The sequence below is a fragment of the Pseudophryne corroboree genome, chromosome 6 (genome assembly GCF_028390025.1).
Source record: "Pseudophryne corroboree isolate aPseCor3 chromosome 6, aPseCor3.hap2, whole genome shotgun sequence".
Lineage (NCBI taxonomy): Eukaryota > Metazoa > Chordata > Amphibia > Anura > Myobatrachidae > Pseudophryne > Pseudophryne corroboree.
This window is the reverse complement of record NC_086449.1, coordinates 622,452,907-622,474,695: the sequence shown is the minus strand read 5'-3', so window position 1 is coordinate 622,474,695 and position 21,789 is coordinate 622,452,907. Positions and strand designations below refer to the sequence as shown.

At 43.1% G+C, this 21,789-nt stretch overlaps 1 protein-coding gene across 5 annotated transcripts in view; it reads right to left on the bottom strand.

Annotated features, from left to right (window-relative positions):
• Window positions 1-496: 496 nt before the first annotated feature.
• Window positions 497-21,789, bottom strand: part of PPP2R2B (protein phosphatase 2 regulatory subunit Bbeta) — a 521,527-nt gene continuing 500,234 nt past the window's right edge. For all 5 annotated transcript variants that reach the window (XM_063928100.1, XM_063928101.1, XM_063928104.1 and 2 more), the window contains exons 7-9: window positions 9,203-9,372; window positions 7,830-7,921; window positions 497-1,200 (exon numbers count right to left, since the gene is read on the bottom strand). In XM_063928100.1, the coding sequence (XP_063784170.1) occupies window positions 921-1,200; window positions 7,830-7,921; window positions 9,203-9,372 (542 nt within the window). In that variant the 3' untranslated portion in view covers window positions 497-920. The remainder of the gene's footprint in view (window positions 1,201-7,829; window positions 7,922-9,202; window positions 9,373-21,789) is intronic.

Below are 21,789 nucleotides of genomic sequence, written 5' to 3'. Positions count from 1 at the left end.
ACACTGAAACATCATCCCCACAGTCACTGAGCCATAGAGAAAGCCCCACTAGCTGAGTAGCTTCAGTTCCATAGAACAGTGTTTCACAACCTCAGTCCTCAAGGCATGCAAATGGTCCAGGTTTTAGGGCTAGCGATACTTGAGCACAGGTGACTTAAGTAGTACCTCTGTTATTTTGATTTAAGCATATGTGCTCAAGTATGGATATCCTGGAAATCTGGACTGTCAGTGTGAAGTGCAGGATTGAGGTTGGGAAACATTAGCATAGAACATCAGATTACCTGTATATCTATGGAGTCAACTCTACGGTTAATTTACATATTGTAAAGTTGTTAACGCATTAACATATTTATTATAGATAGATCCCTTTCATTTCAATCAACACAGCCAAACTCATTCCAAATATACCAGTATGTGTTTGGGTGGTTGTGGACACATGTAGAACCTTATGCAATTGGCACTTACATCATTTAAGGATAAAGAGAATTAAAACACATTTTTGTAATGATCATATTTTATTAAAAATTGAATTACCAATTAAAAAGTATTATTATATATGCCCAACATCTCTTTTCTGCAAAGTTTAATGCTGTTTAAAACCCTTCATGCTACATGATAGGCCAATAACACACTGCTATAGAGCGTGTTTCAGAAACCTGTCGCAAGAAAGGTCGCCAACACAAAAATAGAACACACAAAAATAATAATAATAATAATAATAATAATAATTAATAAGTTTGAATATCAGCAGTTCCGATTGTAATGAGTGGTTTGGTAAGCCTGTTTATTTCATCTATATTTCGGCTGAGGAAGAACTTGGAAAATGGAAACAAAAAACAAAAGTATTAGAAAATGGGAAGAGAAAAAATAAAATAAAAAAAGGCTTAAAACTCATGGTACCTAGATTTTGTAATAGCGTTCTAGTTAACCTTGTCCTGAAATATATACAGGTTATTTGTGGCTGCCACTGCTATGATGTTTTCCGACGGGTGCCAAGCAGTGTGGAGAATTTTTTTGCTAAAGTCCAGGCTGTCCACGCTTATTTCATCTTTTCTGCGTTTGCCCCCTACACAGACTTTGCGTGGCTTGAGAATTGCTCTAGGCTTGCTGTTCTCCCTGGAGGCTTCCAACGTGACATCGCGTTTCGTGTTGCGGTCAAACATTCTGAAGAAGTTGTTGTACGAGCCAGTCATTATGACACTGGAAGACAGAACATTTCAAAGTTAGCAATAGTTCTGTGAACTTGTCAACATGCCCAGTGACCTGTGCAGTTAGGTTGGAGATGCTCAAATAAGGATGCTGATATGTATGTACAGTATCTGTCAATGGGTTTTCATTACAGTCATTCTACACAGAGGATACCCTACTAGTAGCCTTTTATTACGTGCAGAAAATAAAGGGGAAGGTTGTAAACTGCATTTGTGGTTAGTGTCATTTTATTGTTAAATTATGTTTTGCGACCAGCTGTAGTTTAAACTCTGTGGGGCATATTCAATTAAGTGCGAATTTTACCACGTGGGGAAAGCTCTGGGTTTAACCACTTGACTATTTTTTTCCCAAAAAAAGGCTCAGAAGTTGTTGGGTTTTTTAATGAGTGATTTAGGTGAAGAACATGAATTTAATCCTATACAAACTGATTTTAGTAAAAAAGAAAAAGAAAAAAAAAAAAAAAGTTTTTTTTTTTTTAAATAGTTTTTCGGATCATCAGTCGGGAACATCGCGACCATCGGTAACATTGTCACTTTAGTTTTTAGAGCCCGGACAGCTGCCAGGTACACATGGGAGGGCTTGGAGGCGATAATTTACACTTACCAGTGGCTGTTATCGTCTGCAGCCGCTGGAGGGGGGGGGCGGGGGGGGGGATCCTGCTGTGCTGACTGATCAGCAATGATCAGCAGCACGGCAACACTGGGGACTGGGGGCTGGAAGGCAGAGGGACCTTCCGGTCCCTCTGACAGCAGCAGCGGAGGGCAGCTTCCCTTCCCTGACACTGCTAACACTGTTTATCTGACTGGTCGCATCCTGTGCAACCAGGTCAGATAAACCACTTGCAGGCATGGTCGCATCCGATGCGACCATGCCAGGCAAGTGGTTAATGCCTGGAGCTATTCAATTATTTAGCTTTTTCCTGTGTGGTAAAACCTCTGGTAATGCGCGGAAACACACTTTCATGTGGACTCTAATGGGTTTCCCAATGCAATAAACACAGAGGGTGCATTTAACGTGGAGTATTCCTTACAGCTCCTGAGGCGGCAAAAAAATAAAAACCCAAAAAACAATCCTGCCTCTGGGGATTAGTGCGTGGGGCTCCTGCAGCGCCGACAATTACAGTAGCCGTGGGAAGACAGTCTCTTCAGTGTAACCAAGCTGTCCATTGTTTTTGTTTATTTCAGCCTGTTACATGTCATCATGCATGCCTCACAGAGGTGCAGTGTGTGCTTCTTGTTAGGTGCATGAACACCTGTGGTGTGGAATAAATGAAGTATTATGTAGGTTTAGGGGGCAAATATACAGGTGATGCTGGCCACTATGGCGTTTCCTTCACATCACTGGTGTTGGTGGCAGCTGCGAGCAGATGGCATGCGGAAGGTAAGAGTGCGCCACCATCCGGCTCTCACTGTGCAGGTCACTTAGTATAATAGATATTCACTATATTCTGCAAATGCATTTGTAAGACAATTATGCCTTCACATGTATATTGTTTGTAATCTGATCTGCTACAAGGTTGTAACCTAAAGAACTGTTTATCTAGACTAAAACAGAAAATAACGCCCGCTGTGACCAGATTCATTCGGACATACAATGCATTATCTTTCCAGCTAAACTGCCAACTGTGATTACATCTGTGTTACACAGAGAGCATTCCTCCAATAGCTGCACTGTGTTCATGTGAAAATAAGATTTTACTTACCGGTAAATCTATTTCTCGTAGTCCGTAGTGGATGCTGGGGACTCCGTAAGGACCATGAGGAATAGACGGGCTCCGCAGGAGACAGGGCACTCTAAGAAAGAATTTGGATACTGGTGTGCTCTGGCTCCTCCCTCTATGTCCCTCCTCCAGACCTCAGTTAGAGAAACTGTGCCCGGAAGAGCTGACAGTACAAGGAAAGGATTTGGAATCCAGGGCAAGACTCATACCAGTCACACCAATCACACCGTATAACTTGTGATAAACTTACCCAGTTAACAGTATGAACAACAACGGAGCATCAGATCAACCCTGATGCAACCAAACATAACCCTTATTTAAGCAATAACTATATACAAATATTGCAGAAGAAGTCCGCACTTGGGACGGGCGCCCAGCATCCACTACGGACTACGAGAAATAGATTTACCGGTAAGTAAAATCTTATTTTCTCTAACGTCCTAGTGGATGCTGGGGACTCCGTAAGGACCATGGGGATTATATCAAAGCTCCCAAACGGGCGGGAGAGTGCGGATGACTCTGCAGCACCGAATGAGCAAACACAAGGTCCTCCTCAGCCAGGGTGTCAAACTTGTAGAACTTTGCAAAAGTGTTTGAACCCGACCAAGTAGCTGCTCGGCAAAGTTGTAATGCCGAGACCCCTCGGGCAGCCGCCCAAGAAGAGCCCACCTTCCTTGTGGAGTGGGCTTTTACTGATTTTGGAAGCGGCAATCCAGCCGCAGAAGAGCATGCTAAATTGTGTTACAGATCCAGCGAGCAATAGTTTGCTTTGAAGCAGGAGCACCCAGCTTGTTGGATGCATACAGGATAAACAGCGACTCAGTTTTCCTGACTCTAGCCGTTCTGGCTACATAAACCTTCAAAGCCCTGACCACATCTAGTAACTCGGAATCCTCCAAGTCACGAGTAGCCACAGGCACCACAATAGGTTGGTTCATATGAAAGGATGACACCACTTTTGGCAGAAATTGTGGACGGGTCCGCAATTCTGCCCTGTCCATATGGAAAACCAGATAGGGGCTTTTATGTGACAAAGCCGCTAATTCTGACACACGCCTAGCTGAAGCCAAGGCTAATAGCATGACCACCTTCCACGTGAGAAATTTTAACTCTGCGGTTTTGAGTGGCTCAGTGTGACTTCAGGAAACTCAACACCACGTTAAGATCCCAAGGTGCCACTGGAGGCACAAAAGGGGGCTGAATATGCAGCACTCCCTTTACAAACGTCTGGACTTCAGGAAGAAAAGCCAGTTCTTTTTGAAAGAAAATGGATAGAGCCGAAATCTGGACCTTAATGGAACCCAATTTCAGGCCCAAAGTCACTCCCGACTGTAGGAAGTGAAGGAAACGGCCCAGCTGGAATTCCTCCGTAGGGGCATTCCTGGCCTCACCCAAGCCCCCTATTTTCGCCATATACGGTGATAATGTTTGGCCGTCACGTCCTTCCTAGACTTTATCAGCGTAGGAATGACCTCATCCGGAATGCCTTTTCCTGCTAGGATCCGGCGTTCAACCGCCATGCCGTCAAACGCAGCCGCGGTAAATCTTGGAACAGACAGGGCCCCTGTTGCAACAAGTCCTGTCTTAGAGGCAGAGGCCATGGGTCCTCTGTGAGCATTTCTTGCCGATCCAGATACCAAGTCCTTCTTGGCCAATCCGGAACAATGAGTATTGTTCTCACTCCTCTTTTTCTTATGATTCTCAGCACCTTTGGTATGAGAGGAAGAGGAGGAAATACATAAACTGACTGGAACACCCACGGTGTCACTAGTGCGTCTACAGCTATTGCCTGAGGGTCTCTTGACCTGGCGCAATATCTCTGTAGCTTTTTGTTGAGGCGGGATGCCATCATGTCCACCTGTGGCAGTTCCCACCGCCTTGCAATCTGCGTGAAGACTTCTTGATGAAGTCCCCACTCTCCCGGGTGGAGGTCGTGCCTGCTGAGGAAGTCTGCTTCCCAGTTGTCCACTCCCGGAATGAACACCGCTGATAGTGCTCTTACGTGATTCTCCGCCCAGCAAAGAATTCTGGTGGCTTCCGCCATCACCACCCTGCTCCTTGTGCCGCCTTGGCGGTTTACAGGAGCCACTGCGGTGATGTTGTCTGACTGAATCAGCACCGATTGGTCGCGAAGCAGGGTCTCCGCTTGACTTAGGGCATTGTATATGGCCCTTAGTTCCAGGATATTGATGTGAAGGCAAGTCTCCTGACTTGACCACAGACCCTGGAAATTTCTTCCCTGTGTGACTGCCCCCCACCCTCGGAGGCTTGCATCCGTGGTCACCAGGACCCAGTCCTGAATGCCGAACCTGCGGCCCTCGAGAAGGTGAGCACTCTGCAGCCACCACATAAGAGACACCCTGGCCCTGGGGGATAGGGTGATCATCTGTAGATGTGATCCGGACCACTTGTCCAACAGATCCCATTGAAAGGTCCTCGCATGGAACCTGCCGAAGGGAATGGCCTCGTACGATGCCACCATCTTTCCCAGGATTCGCGTGCAGCGATGCACCGACACCTGTTTTGGTTTTAAGAGGTCTCTGACCAGTGTCATGAGTTCCTGCGCCTTCTCCATCGGGAGAAAAACCTTCTTCTGGTCTGTGTCCAGAATCATGCACAGGAAGGGCAGACGCGTCGTAGGAATCAGCTGCGACTTTGGAATATTTAGAATCCAGCCGTGCTGTTGCAACCCTTCCCGAGTGTGCGCTACGCTGATCAGCAACTGCTCTCTGGACCTCGCCTTGATGAGGAGATCGTCCAAGTATGGGATAATTGTGACCCCCTGCTTTCGCAGGAGCACCATCATTTCCGCCATTACCTTGGTAAATATTCTTGGTGCCGTGGAGAGACCAAACGGCAACGTCTGGAATGGGTAATGACAATCCTGTACCACAAATCTGAGGTACGCCTGATGAGGTGGATAAATGGGGACATGAAGGTATGCATCCTTTATGTCCAGAGACACCATAAAATCCCCCCCCCCCTTCCAGGCTTGCGATGACCGCTCTGAGCGATTCCATCTTGAACTTGAACCTTTTCAGGTATATGTTCAGGGATTTTAAATTCAATATAGGTCTGACCGAACCGTCCGGTTTCGGTACCACAAACATGGTCGAATAATAACCCTTTCCTTGTTGAAGGAGGGGAACCTTGACCACCACCTGCTGAAGATACAATTTGTGAATTGCAGTTAACACGGTTTCCCTCTCGTGGGGGGAAGCCAGCAGGGCCGTCGGTGAGGGGGCATCTTCTCAAAGTCCAGCTTGCATCCCTGAGACACAATATCTATTGCCCAGGGATCTAACAGGGAGTGAACCCACTTGTGGCTGAACTTACGCAGGCGTGCCCCCACCGGGCCTAGCTCCGCCTGTGGAGCCCCAGCGACATGCGGTGGATTTTTGTAGAGGCCGGGGAGGACTTCTGTTCCTGGGACCTAGCTGTGTTGTGCAGCTTCTTTCCTCTGCCCCCGCCTCTGGCAAGAAAGGACGCACCTCGGACTTTCTTGTTTCTTTGTTCTAAAGGCTGCATTTGATAATGTCGTGCTTTCCTAGGCTGTGCAGGAATATAAGGCAAATTATCAGAATTACCAGCTATAGCTGTGGAGACCAGGTCCGAGAACCCTTCTCCACACAATCCTCAGCCTTCCATATGCCTCTTAAGTCGGCATCATCTGTCCATTGCATATTCTACAGGACACGTCAAGCAGAAATCGACATAGCTTTGTCTCTGGGACCCAGTATACTCATGTCTCTTTGGGCATGTTAGTTATATATATATATATATCTCTTAAGACAGCATCTTTAATATATATATATATATATATATCTATATATATACATATATCTATATATATCTACATACTAGGGTCTCAATCTCTGCTGATAAGGTACCTGTCCACGCTGCCACATCGCTATAAACCCATGCCGACACAATCGCCGGTCTGAGTAGTGTACCAGAATGCGCACGCTATCTGCAGGATCCCTGAGAATAGCTGTTACGACAGGGCTACCTTTTGGGCAAACGTGACACCCTAGGGGAAGATTCCCATCGTATCCTGGCCCTAGTGGGGAAAGGATACTGCCTGAGAATTCTTTGTGGGAAACTGCAGTCTCTTGTCTGGAGATTCCCGCTCTTTTTCATCATGTGAGGAGGCAAATTTACCTCAGCTTTCTTCCCCTTAAACATGTGTACCCTTGTGTCAGGGACAGATGAGTCATCAGTGATATGCAAATCATCTTTTATTACAATAATCATATATTGAATATTTTTCTGCCATTTTGGCTGTAACTTTGCATTATCGTAGTCGACACTGGAGTCAACCTCCGTGTCGACATCAGTGTTTATTATTTTGGATAGTGAGCATTGAGAGACACTGAAGGTCTTCTTGCTTCTCACGCCGGCTTCTGGCTCTGCGAGGGGGACGGCGGCGCGGCTCCGGGATCGGACGACCAAGGGTGCGTTCCTGTGTTCGATCCCTCTGGAGCTAATGGTGTCCAGTAGCCTAAGAAGCATGACCTATCCGCAGTTAGTAGGGCTGTTTCTCTCCCCTCAGTCCCACGTAGCAGAGAGTCTGTTGCCAGCAGATCTCTCTGAAAATAAAAAATCCTAACAGAATACTTTCTATTTAGCAAGCTCAGGAGAGCTCACTAAGGTGCACCCAGCTCGTCCGGGCACAGATTCTAACTGAGGTCTGGAGGAGGGACATAGAGGGAGGAGCCAGAGCACACCAGTAATCAAATTCTTTCTTAGAGTGCCCTGTCTCCTGCGGAGCCCGTCTATTCCCCATGGTCCTTACGGAGTCCCCAGCATCCACTAGGACATTAGAGAAAGGTTATTAAGGTACAACACATCATCTAAGTGGTAAGGTGCAGACATCATTGTGAAATCAATAGTTCCTCACCTGTCTGATCCATTCCATACACATTCAAATTTGTCAAAAATGCAGTCATTCTCGTAAAGAGAGCAGAGCTTGCTGCGGAGGTAATCATGGACCTGGAACAGAGAGAAGACGGGGCACCATCACTAATGCACAGTACAAAGCAATTGCCACGCTAAGACGCTCACTGCTTGTACAGGAACATAACCTAAATGCTTGTGCAATGTCCACAATTGAAATAAATAGAAAGAATATAAATACATGTAAAAAAAAAAAAAAACATATATGGACAACAACTAAATGGTGATTCAGAAGTGGCATGGATTCTAAAATAGCCTGATATTTGCTCTGGCATAATCCACTACCCAAAACTCACTTCAGTAAATAGGACACTAGTTCTCAATATCTCTCTTTTATGTAATGATGAATCTAGCTGTAGTGATTTGAAAAAGTGACAAGACACACAAATTGGGAACTGCGTATCACAACAACGATTACACGCATGTATTCTATGCCTGGAGTGAGGTGGAGACCAGACACATCCATACACTAGATGTCTTTCAGTGCAGTGCAATAAATCCCCGGCACGCTGACTGCACAGCAGAGGAGAGCGTCTTATCTAATGAATAACTTATAGTATATCCCTGCACATGAACAAAATCCCTTTCACAATCCTGACTCGGGGTAGATTCATTAAGACTTCTAAACAGGACAAGTGGAAGTCTTGCAACCAATCTCATTCTAGCTATCATTTTCAAGAATGTACAAAATAAAGGATACTTAAAATCTGATTGGTTGCTATGGGCAACAACTCCACTTTTTATTTTTCGAAGTCTCATTAAATCTACCGCTTTACAGTAAATACCATTAAATGTGGAAATACTGACAATATGGGTCACTATAAAAAAAGGGAACGGTAATGCTTCAGTCGTTACTAGATTTGCTGTATGTTTTAACTACAACATTGAAAATTCCCTTCAAAAAGAAAAATAAATAATTAGAAATCATTTTGAGACAATGAGATAATGGACATGACCACCTCCTTTAACAATTTTTTGACACCCCAATAAACCATGAAAACGGCTTGAAATCATCTGAAAAGGTGATTTTAATATTTTAAAAATCCGCACTGGTCTTTTATAAACATGAGGATTTCCTATCTGTGTCTGTACTGTACTAAGGGGGAGATGTACTAAGCAGTGATAAAAGTGGAGAAGTTTCACATGGCAACCAATCAACATTGACGTAACATTTATAATTTGCATACTATAAAAGTTTACAGAGCAGCTGATTGGTTGCCATAGGCAACTTCTCCACTTGTTATCACTGCTTAGTACATCTCCCACTTAGTCTCCTCCATCTTTCTCCAGGTATCAACACTGCACAGGATCTATTACCTGGTACGTCTCTATCGGCCGGTTCTCCATATTGAGGTCCCAGACTTTGACAGTAAGGTAGTCTCTGGTCATGATATACCGCCCACTGTGATTAAACTTTACATCTGAGATAGAAGAGATGATCTCGGAGAAAAACGACCTATTGCTGGGATCCTCTGGTTCTTCAAACACTAAAATAAAAATACATTTTATTTTACAGACAGTCCACCTTAAATGCAACAGAATTTAGTAATGGCTAAAAATAATATTAATTGCACAGCCTAATACAAATTGTTTATTTTTATCCAACCTATTCAGATGCTAGTATATAAGCACTTTTCTTAAAATGCTTGTATTTAGGTAATATATCCTAAAACACATCAAGCAGCAATTAAGTCCAGCTGTGTCTGTGCACACACAGCTATATTAAGTATCGGCTGATAACACCTATACTGAGAAACAATACAATAATTCAATAAATTTCTATATCTTTATATCATGCATCAAAAGATGTTTTTTATACACAAACAATTCATATCATTTAAAAATTGATTAATGAACGTCATCCAATGCTATACATAAAAATTAATTAGATCTTGCTAACTGTTTACACTATAAAACACATTGTATCATTCTGAATTACAATTATAATACAAAGCTTCAATCTTCATGTTGTAATAATATAAATTAGGACTTTTTTTATATTGTCGTGTTTAGAATAGACACGACAACAGTCATGTGACCATTCATTTTTATGTATAGCATTGGATGCCGTTCATTAATCAATTTTAAAATTATATGAATTGTTTGTGTATAAAAAAAACTCTTTTGATGCATGATATAAAGATCTAGAAATTGATTGAAGCAGTGTGTTCAATCATTTATGCACCTGAATGTTCAATAGCGCATAAAGTCATCAGTAAATTCTAATACAAATTGTGCACTGTACATGATCAAGTGAGACAACGTCTGAAAAATAAATCTGATTTTTCTCTACAACTCAAAGCGATGCCGCTAGTGTTTCCGATCATAGGTTTATGAAGAGGTCGATCGATAAAGGTAAACTAATTGATGCCTGCAGGAAATTGTGAATTTCTATTTAAGCCTGTGATTTCCTAAAACCAAAGCCAGTTAGACCTGGTGTGGAAATAGGTCTTTCCTTATTTTTTTACTACTTGCAAGATAAACTTTATAACCTATACCTTCAATTGGGTAAAGTTACTAGGATGGGAGTTCTAATTAAGATGGGATATTGCCCATAGCAACCAATCAGATTCTACTTCTCATTTATCTAGCACCTTCTAGGAGATAATACCTGGAATCTGATTGGTTCCTATGGGCAACATCCCATCTTAAATAGAACTCCCATCTTAGTACATTTACCCCAATGTCTGTACCGTGGCATTCTCACATGAATAATCACTTCTCAAGCTACTGTACTGTATACGGTGCTGGCCTTGTCTCACCATATTAGTGTCTCCAGACTCACATAGATGTATGCCAAGAAAATAGGGGCTCTCTCATTTATGAGGTGGATTTACATTTGCTTGCCAAGTGCATGAATTGTTATCAATGTGACATCATACATTTCACGTATGTTAAATACATTTTCTTTTATGGAACTTTGTACAGAACAAAGGGACAGGATGGGTGTGGATGATATACAGCCCACTAGTCAGAAAGCAGGTAGAGTGACACTACATAACAAAGTAGCTATGACAAACACAGGACAATCCCGAGCTCATTTAGATTGATCAGTGGGGAGAGAGTACAAAGTATGGTCCATCCTCAGGGCACATAGTGCTATGCTGCTTATAGTCCCAGCAGATCGGCTTTTCAGCATCGCTATGTAAGCACACTGTATAACGGGCTATAGCAACGTTCAGAACACAAACCCTTATTGACGGGATGTAGTTATGGTCACTATACCGATACCGGAATCCCAAGTACTGGACAGCCAGACAGTCGGCATGCCGACGAACAGGGACTATTCCCACTTGTGGGTGTCCATGACATGCATAGAGTGGGAATAGAACCTGTGGCGAGCGCAGCAAACCCGCAAGGGGCTTCGTTGTGCTCGCCCCCCACCCGCCGGCATTCTGGATCCTAAACGCCTGTCTCCCCCTACCAACCCTTATTGACAATTACCAGCATTTTTATTATTTAATTAACTTTCAACTAAAAGGATGAGGGGTATGTGCATCTCTGCATCGGATAAGCACCTACAATACAATCATGATTGTCCTGAATATCCACCAGTGTAATTCTGAATACAGAAACAGCCAGGTGTGCAATAAGTCTTCAAAATTAAAAAAAAATGATACTGAGGCCAACTGAAGGGATGTCCAGATCACCTGACTGCAAACAACCACATGAGGTCTTCCACTTGTAAGTCCATTCAGGGCCTTAGTATGGTTACTATGGAAACTGGCATTTGCTTAGTTCTATCATCCCTAATAATGACCAATCACTCAACTTCCTCTGACAGCATGGGGTGCACTGTGCAAAGGTCAGGTCTGTGTACACTCATAACATAATCCTACGGAGACGTGTTTACTCTGAATAGAAAAGCTTCATTAAAAATCATTATTGTATTAAAATTATATGCAGCACTCTCTTATATATACACATCTTAAAGACTGTTATTCAACACAGCATACTCTTTTACCCGCTATTTTTCAGTCTCAACTTTGTGCATCCTGTGATTTCCATTTTTCTTTTCTTGTTACTAGTTCTAATTGTATACAAGATCAAAGCTGAGAAAACTAGCTAAGGACAGTTCATGGAGGTAGTGGTGTGTAAGTTTCATGGGCAAAACAGGAAGTGCATGATGGTGACGTCATCCTCTATATGTCAGCTCCCGCGGGAGGGGTCCTCTGTAATATGTCACGCCTGTCCATCTACCAACTATGTCCCAGTCATTACTTATGTTTCATACCTGTGCTAGCTGAAATTGCTTGTGCATGACTCATATCCCATTGCTATCATGCGTTATTGTAGTCATGTATGTGCTACTATGCTTAGCTGGCTGTATTCTTATGTTTACTTAGTATATTAATTTGTTCATGGGATTATTAAAAGATCTAAAATGAGTTGCAGTGATTATAAAACATAAGGCGAATCAATACTTGTACTAATTGCTGTAAAAGGGTAGATATCAGTGTCATTGATAAATTCACCTCTTTCACTTCATTGTCCATTTCAAGACAAAACTCAATACATTGCAGAAAAGAATATACTTAACTGTCATCTATATATAATACAGATACAACACCTATTATTCGGCACCTCTATTAATCCTGTCACATCAGGTGCTGGTGGGAGTTAGGATGCGGGAGGGCTTATGTTAGGCTGCCGGTGTGCTTAGTTAGACTGCATTGGCGAATTGGGCTGCGGCTGGTTTAGGTGCTGGAGGGGGTGGGGGGGAAGTTAAGTTGCGGGCGGGAGGGCTGCCGGGTAGAATTAGGCTGCAGGGGTGTGTGTGTGTGTGTGGGGGGGGGGAGGGTGAGTCAGGATGCTGCCGGTATCACTGGTAATGAGGCAAAACTGGCAGACGGGGATTCGGCACAGTGCCGGATTATCAGTGTTGTACCTGTATATATCTACTGTATCTGTATTTATCTATATAAAATCAGGCATACTTACCAGAATCACACAGATGCCTGAACCTCTTAGGCTCTTACATTTCTCCCTAAATCTTCCTCTACAGCTTTTCCCTTCATAAAATGTACCTCAGCTAGTGATTATACGGTCCACAATAAATCACACGCTCAACCACACCCTCTCTACTGTGGAGCAGCCTGACACTCCTCACACAACAGATTTTCTCTCATTTCAGAAAAAAAAAAGGATTTACAAAAATATACAAAAAAGAAGAAAAAAATCTATATTAATAAAATGGTGATGATTGCTCTAATGCGCGAAAATAATTAATCATTAACGCACCACCTGCTGTGAAAAAAGGTAGTAATAAAAATCCAATTTACAATTCTATGCTGTGTAAAAATATCACAACACAAACAAGCAGAAATTGATCAGCTGCACTAACCTTTGGTAATATACTGAAGAAAAGTATTGAGGCTTTAAATGCACTTTACACTTTGCACTACAAAAAGGCAATTTTAAATCCATATACAGGTTGAGTATCCCATATCCAAATATTCCGAAATACGGAATATTCCGAAATACGGAATTTTTTCACTGAGAGTGAGATAGTGAAACCTTTGTTTGGCTCAATGTACACAAACTTTGTTTAATACACAAAGTTATTAAAAATATTGTATTAAATTACCTTCAGGCTGTGTGTATACGGTGTATAGGAAACATAAATGAATTGTGTGAATGTACACACACTTTGTTTAATGCACAAAGTTATTAAAAATATTGGCTAAAATGACCTTCAGGCTGTGTGTATAAGGTGTATATGTAACAAATGCATTCTGTGCTTAGATTTAGGTCCCATCGCCATGATATCTCATTATGGTATGCAATTATTCCAAAATACGGAAAAATCCGATATCCAAAATACTTCTGGTCCCAAGCATTTTGGATAAGGGATACTCAACCTGTATTTGAAATACAGAGTAAAAGACGGCCAAATTGTGTGTTGAACTTCTGACTGAATTCACGTTTGAGTATAGGGACTATCCTAATGGGTGTAGTATGAGTTGCCGGTGGCCGGGACCCCGGCAGCCAGCATACCGGCGCCAGGATCCCGACCGCCGGCTTGCCAACAGCAGGGCAAGCGCAAATGAGTCCCTTGCGGGCACGGTGGCGCGCCACGCTATATATTCTCCCTCCAGGTGGATCGTGGACCCCCAAGAGGGAGAAAAGGTGTCAGTATGCCAGTTATCAGGATTCCGGCGCCAGTATACTGTGCACCGGGATCCCAACAACCGGTATACTGAATACCACCCATCCTAATGACGAAGACATTCCCAGAATTGTAAAGTAGCCACATACAGTAGTATCAATACTTTCTGTAAGGTATACTGTAGCGCCAATATCACCAAACATCAATTTCTCGTAATATGGGGGTAATTCTGAGTTGATCGCAGCAGGAATTTTGTTAGCAGTTGGGCAAAACCATGTGTACTGCAGGGGAGGCAGATATAACATGTGCAGAGAGAGTTAGATTTGGGTGTGGTGTGTTCAATCTGCAATATAAATTGCAGTGTAAAAATAAAGCAGCCAGTATTTACCCTGCACAGAAACAAAATAACCCACCCAAATCTAACTCTCTCTGCACATGTTATATCTGCCTCCCCTGCAGTGCACATGGTTTTGCCCAACTGCTAACAAAATTCCTGCTGCGATCAACTTGGAATTACCCCCTATGTGGTCACACCTACACTACGCCCCAAATTTTAAGTTATATATAATGCTATAGACTGTTTTATGTGATAAACTAATCTTCAGAGATAGATAAATGATGTGGTAATGACATTGGGGGTCATTCCGACCCATTCGCACACAGCGGTTCTTCACTGCAGTGTGAACGGGTCGGGACTGCGGCTGCACGGCACCCACAATGCCTTGCCCGGTGACTGTGGTCGCCAGGCAGCAACGCTGCCAGCGCAAAAAGTGATCGCAGCGGCGACTGCATGAAGACTGACAGGCAGGAGGCGTTTTCAAGGCGTGGCGAGGTGAACGTAGGCGGATCCAGGCGTTTGGAGGGCGGATGTCTGACGTCAATCCCGGGACCTTCATCGCTGGATCCGTCTCACAGGGTAACTAACTCTTACCCTGGTCTTGTTTTGCAGGAAACTTTTTAGCTTAGCAGGGCTGCACAAGCGATCGCAGCCCTGCTATGCTGAAGGGAGAGAGAGCGTATCAACCAATGAGCTCTTGTCATTTTTCAGGCTGGATTTGAAAAAGAACAGTAAGACAGAGGTTACCAAACTCCACTATTAAAGTCCAGGATTTACGGATAACTATGCTTGAGTTAGAAGCCGATTGTTTTGGTACTTTCTCTCCGTTGTATGATAAATCTCTCCCAGAGTCAGCCTTTTCAAGACCCTACTATCACCACCTCCTGTGGAGGTACCGGAGAGCCACATTACTCGTAGCTTCAATTTGGGGAGCAAAGCTAAGAATAAGAAAAATGGTTAATCAGCTGCTGCCGTAACATCCGTATTTCTAATGCAGATGTTGGGCTTTGGTGAATATGTTTAGTTAGAAGGGCCTCAATTGTGGAATTACAATCACATAATCATGCCTAATGCAAAATCTTCAATGCAGATTCACAGTGTGTGGTAACAAATTCTACGCACTACACTATGCTGCGCTTTTTTAATTTTAATGTATTAACTTTATTGAAAACAAGCAGGGTCACCTGCAGTTGTGAGCAGTAACATCACACTGGCTGCAAGGAATAGACGACGCACACCACTGCAAACAAATATAGAGACCAGGAGCCCACCTACCACCGCAGCCCTTTCATAACTGTATATAAGAATTTCTTTTTCTTGCGGCCCACATACCTTTATACCTTGATTATTCAGCCCAGTTGGGATTGAGTTTGATATGCATACTCTAGAGCAGGCATTCCCAACCGCGGTCCTCAAGGCACACTAACAGTGCAGGTTTTAGTGATATCCAGGCTGCAGCACTGATGGTTCAATCAAAATAACTGAGCTACTAATTAAGTCACCTGTGCTGAAGCCTGGATATCACTAAAACCTGCACTGTTGGTGTGCCTTGAGGACCGTGGTTGGGAATGCCTGCTCTAGAGCATCCTACATACAGTTGACCATGAGAGAAGCAGTCCTCTTGTAGTTGAAGCACAACAACTGTTTGTCCCTGGGATTTATTGATACATTGCAAAACTTAATCTTACTGGAAATTGCAAGCGATTAAATTGAAATAGTATCTCTGAGGTTATTAGTGGTATTCTAGGAATAAACGTGTCTTCTCCTTTGGCACAACCAGTTTGTATTCGTGCTTCAATGACATGACATTGTAAAGCTTTTATAATTAGCCTTGTACTATTGCAGAGATTAGGGAGATCTAAATTTCACAGAAGCATTATAGGAGCTCCTATTTTAAGTTGCAGTTGGTGGGGTGGCAGTCCTGGAGGTTCCAAAGAATTTAGAAACTCTTGGATAGTTGATGACATCATTTTGATCGATAATAGTGTCCATTGGTTTGTAAATATGTGGATCCCCTGGAATATTTTGCAGTAGTTGATAAAATTACAGTAATGGTCACATTTTTTTGTGCCAACCAGGAGCGGATCTAGGCACGGGCAAGCCACACGAGTGTCCAGGGCGCTGCGGCCGCAGTCATCCCGCAGGCACCCGCTGCCCACCTGCACCCAGCACTCCGGCTGCAGCAGGCGCCGTGGGCTATGTGGGTGCTTGCTGCAGCCAACACCATTGTCAGATGCTAGAGGTCATAATTGACTTCTAGTGTCTGTGCGGCGCTAGGAGCGGGCGGCCAGAGACGGAGGGCAGCAGTGGAGCGGGGCTGGTGAGTATTGTTTTGTTTTTGTAAGTGCCGCTACTAGGGGGCACAAGTACAACTACTGGACTACAATGCGCCAGAGTAAACTTTCGCCCTTGGCGTCACAAGGTCTAGAACCGGCCCTGGTGCCAATATTGCTCTTTCATACAGCACAGTGAAGTCTTTATAGTGATAACTAAAGTTAGTAAATACTTTTTCTACTAAATGTATTAATGCTTATTGAAGATATTACCACTCTATTGTCAGAGTCTACAGGCACTTTCCCTTTCCTAGCTTTAGCAAGTTACAAGCAAAAAAGACCTGAGCTGTGATCGCCATAAATTATTGCTCGCATGTTAGTTGTAAGCTTCAAAGTTTTAAAATTGCGCCACAAATTGGCAGATTTAAGGCATGCTCAAATGGCATCAGCTTTTGTTCCTTTAGGTAAAACTGGCAGTATTTGTCAAAATTCTATAAAAGAAGGTTTCCAACCAGCAGTTAAATAATTGTTTACTCTGTCACGTTGTCGCCATACATATATTTATTTATTTTGACAGGTAGATATTCAACAGTGCAAATGAAGAAGGGAGGGGGGGGGGGATAATAAAGTACATCAAGATATAAATGTGGTGCAACATATGAAATAGAACAATGTAACATCATTGGAGCATTGCAAGTATTACATCCAAACAAGATAAATGGTTGATCATACACAATAGAACAAACACGCGACTGATTAAAGAGCCCTTCAGGAGAACATTGGAGTATAGCCGGAAAGTCATGGCAAGAGGAGCATTGTGGAAGGACAACCAGGGGGACCAGGTGGAAAAAAAAAAGGGGTGATTTTGTTACTTAGGGGGGCATGTACTAAGCAGTGATAAAAGTGGAGAAGCGATTCAGTGGAGAAGTTGCCCTTGGCAACCAATCCGCATTGACATAACATTTATAATTTGCATACTATAAAAGTATACAGAGCAGCTGATTGGTTGCCATGGGCAACTTCTCCACTGGCTCACTTCTCCACTTTTATCACTGCTTAGTACATCTGGCCCTAACACTGCTGCACTCCCTTTTTATAACTAGGTTTTCCCATTATATTTTTTGCTATAGTGTGTGCTGGTCCTTTTGATAGTTTATGAGCATGTACTTGGCTTATGTGAATGCTACATTATGAGCGTGCACCTACTTTGTACACTGCTGGCTTGTGTGTGCGACTCTCGCTTTATGCAACATCTACATGGCTGGCATTCTTTAAAAATGAAGTTCTTCGAGAACAATGTAACTATAGATTGATTTTCCAGGTGAATAGAGGTGTGCTGACAATCAGGATTTGTTACCTTGCGTTACATACTAAACTTATCGTCATTAATTCACTAATTCATCAGAGTAGTTTTCCTTCTAACCCTATGTCACCTGAAGTAAGTTGTGAATTATAATATGCCCTATTATTTGGCATTACAGCATGTTTTATGAGGCATTGCGGAAGCTGAAAGAATATCCCTAGTAGAAGTAGCTCACCATGCATTTCCTAGTTCTAGTTAACTTAAAATCCTTGATCCACTTCTGATGTGTCAGTCTGGTACTACTCCAATGCCTTATTCCTGCTAAGGCCACTAGGGAAATGAAGTGAAAGGGACAGGCGATGATTTCACATTTCGTATTCCATCTAACAGGAAGACCTTGTTTGTTTTGTACGGAGACGACTTCTCTTTTGTCAATCTCATTCTGCATTTTTATTAAAGTCTAAAGTTATTAAATTTCCCCACTGTCTGACAATTCATCCATAAAAGTCAATGTTACTTTTCATTTTCAACTCTGATGAACTGTCTCGATTGAGCGTTGCCCGTCAGCTGAACAGAAATTGACTTAAAGTCGCTGAACTCGGGAAGGTGGAGAGAAAAAAATATAAATCAATCACAAATGTCAAGAGCGTTGCAACTGAACTCTTCTTTTGCTGGGTGAATGATCTTTTCTCTTCACAGGGCAATGGATTTATAAGGTGAAAACAAATATACAAAAAATTACTAGTAAATAAATCCACTTTTTCCACAGCAATTGAATGCAACACATAGAACCCTTGCTAATTACAATGGTCTTAATTCAGCTTTGTTCAACCTAGTGGGAGTTCACTTCAGGACGTCTGGGAACGATAGGGCACTTAATTCACAAATTGTTCTAAAACCCCCTTTCACAAATGCAGCTTTATCCCGGGAATTCTGCATGTGTGAAAGGTAACAACCCGGGACTATGGGGTACATTTACTAAGTAGTGATAAGAGCGGAGAAGTGAGCCAGTGGAGAAGTGCCCATGGCAACCAATCAGCACTGAAGTAATATCTATAATTTGCATACTATAAAATGATACAGAGCTGCTGATTGGTTGATGGGGAAATTTCTCCACTGGCTCACTACTCTATTTTTATCGGTATCCGCTCACATGGTCGACCATGTTATGGTCGACAGTCATTAGGTCGACCACGATTGGTCGACATTGACATGGTCGACATGGACACATGGTCGACACATGAAAATGGTCGACACACGAAAGGTCGACACATGAAAAGGTCGACATGAGTTTTTTTACTTTATTTTCTTTTGGGGAACTTTTCCATACTTTACGATCCACATGGACTACGATTGGAACGGTAAAGTGTGCCGAGCGAAGTGGTAGCGGAGCGAAGGCACCATGCCCGAAGCATGCGAGGGGACGCGGTGCACTAATTGGGGTTCCCAGTCACTTTACGCAAAAAACGACACCAAAAAAGTAAAAAAACTCATGTCGACCTTTTCATATGTCGACCTTTCATGTGTCGACCACGTGTCCATGTCGACCATGTCAATGTCGACCAATAGTGGTCGACCTAATGACTGTCGACCATAACATGGTCGACCATTCATACCGGAACCGTTTTTATCAATGCATAGTAAATGTACCCCTAAGTCCCAGGTCCACAACCATGCTCCTGACTAGGGTCATGGAGCAGAGACCTGGGAATTTGCCGGCTTGCAAATTCCAGGGTCACATATCTGATGGCAGCATAAGACAGTATAGTATAAAACAGAAATATGAACAGTAATGTTTGATTCACATGAAACCTAGAAGAAATAGAAGGTGTACCTCAATGACTTTGAAACTCCAGTGCTTAAATTTATCTTCCATATTTATGGTTCTTAATGTGTTTCCATCTTTACAGAAGGTGACCCTCATCCCTGACTACTCCAACAGGTGACCTATTCTTGTGCTAATATTGGTAATCCGGTGGGAGTAATCTGTAAAAACCCTTCTGTAAGAAATGTATCATTTCTAGCTAATCAATGGTCTTGTGATCAAATAGTTATGATATAAAGGAAAGTTTAACAAACTCCACCATTACAGTCCAGATTTTGAGGCTATCCATGCTTGATTCCTGATGGTTTAATCAAATTGACTGAGGTACTAATTAAGTCACCTGTGCTCAAGCATGAGTGTGCTTAAAACCTGGACTGTAATGGCAGAGTTTGAGAAACTCTGCTATAAAGTATGTCAAACTTAAAATGTTAATAATCCGTCACATAACATGATACCTAGTACTTCAGCTTATCTAAAAGTGGTCCTTAAATTTCAATAAGAAGATCATAGGTAAAACCATGCAGCACTGCAGGTGGGGCAGAGAGATTTAGATGTGAGAGGGACGTGTCCAAACAGAAAACTGAATTGTAGTGTAAAAATAAAGCTGTCCAGCATACTATATGTGGGCTACATGCAAACGCAGCCTCTATGTACCTGCATGATAAAAAAGAAATGCATTGCAGTATGGATTGTCTAGGTGCAGTTACTTGCTCTTTTCTTGCATTGCTCTTAAGAGAATCAGCCCCAAACTGGGTAATTATTTGCTGTCACTGCTGCCATTATACGGTAAGTCCCACTACAATCAGAGGCAGGTGGCGTTCCTGATAACAGTACCGTGTGACGCCCTCTCCATAGATGTTGTAGTTGAAAGGGGCACAGACAACCTTGCTGGGCCCCAGTAATGGGAGGGGGCGTGGCTAATGAGAGATGCCACGAGACTACAGCCGCGCAGGAAGGGGGGGGGGCAGTGGTGGCAGCAGCAGAGGAGGAGGAAGTGGCAGCGGGCAGGGGCAATCACGATTGCTCCCCCTGCACATCATGGAAGGGGAGAGTGGACTGACTGCTCTGCCTCTCTCTTCCAGTGTAGCACACAGCGCAGCACACATGTGCTGTATGCTGTGCTGGGGAATGAGGCTGCTGCAGCAGCCAGTCCTCTCTCGCCCTGCAGAAAGTACCTCTGCAATGCGGGTAGGGAGGGTGGTGTTGGGGAGGGGGAGAGTGTGTGTGGGGGAACGTGTAACGGGATCCAGGCCCTCGCCGGGCCCTTCCAACAGGCCCAGGTCCTCATTTATACTACAACAGGTTTTTTTTTTGTTTTTTTTTTAACAGAAGGGGTCAAAACTAAATTTTCCTGCTATCATAAAAAAGATGTTCCAGTCAGCAATTAACAGTGCTTTACAATTTGATAAGCAATGCAATTTAGCCACTTTCACAGCCATAACATCAGTTCTTTAGCATGTACCTCTTAGCTGTACTGTGAGAGATGGATGGCTGTAATAACAGTGTTTTGTTGCTGAAGTGTATTGCATGTTCTACCATGCTCTCATCCACTTCCCCTTCATGCTCATTACAATTCCTGGGTCACACACAGAGAAGGTTAGGGCATTTACTTGCACCCAATGCTTCAGTGAACCAACTAATGTGTATTGTACAGTTGTATCCTTCCCTTTAAGTTAATTAAGGGAGACTTCCTTCTGCTGCCTGTCACGCTCTCCCCATCCTACAACACAATATAATGATGTCCACCTGCTAGTGAGAGTGGGACTATGTCTAAGTTACATAAAACACAAGTGATGCTAATGTATGTATCATCTTCCATAACCGTTATCTGAACAAATGTAGTTCTGATGTCATCACTTCATTAGAAGAATGAATGCTGGGATTTCTGTGGCCTATATAAACACACTCTGCCTGCAGCCTCATGTCGTTATATAGCTGCATCTTAAAGTAGGAGTGCACTGCCTGGACTGGCAGCAATATAAAGACTGCATTCATCTGTGAAATATACTACCTCCACAGTATTATGGGAGCGTTCCAATCGCACGATTGTCTGCTAT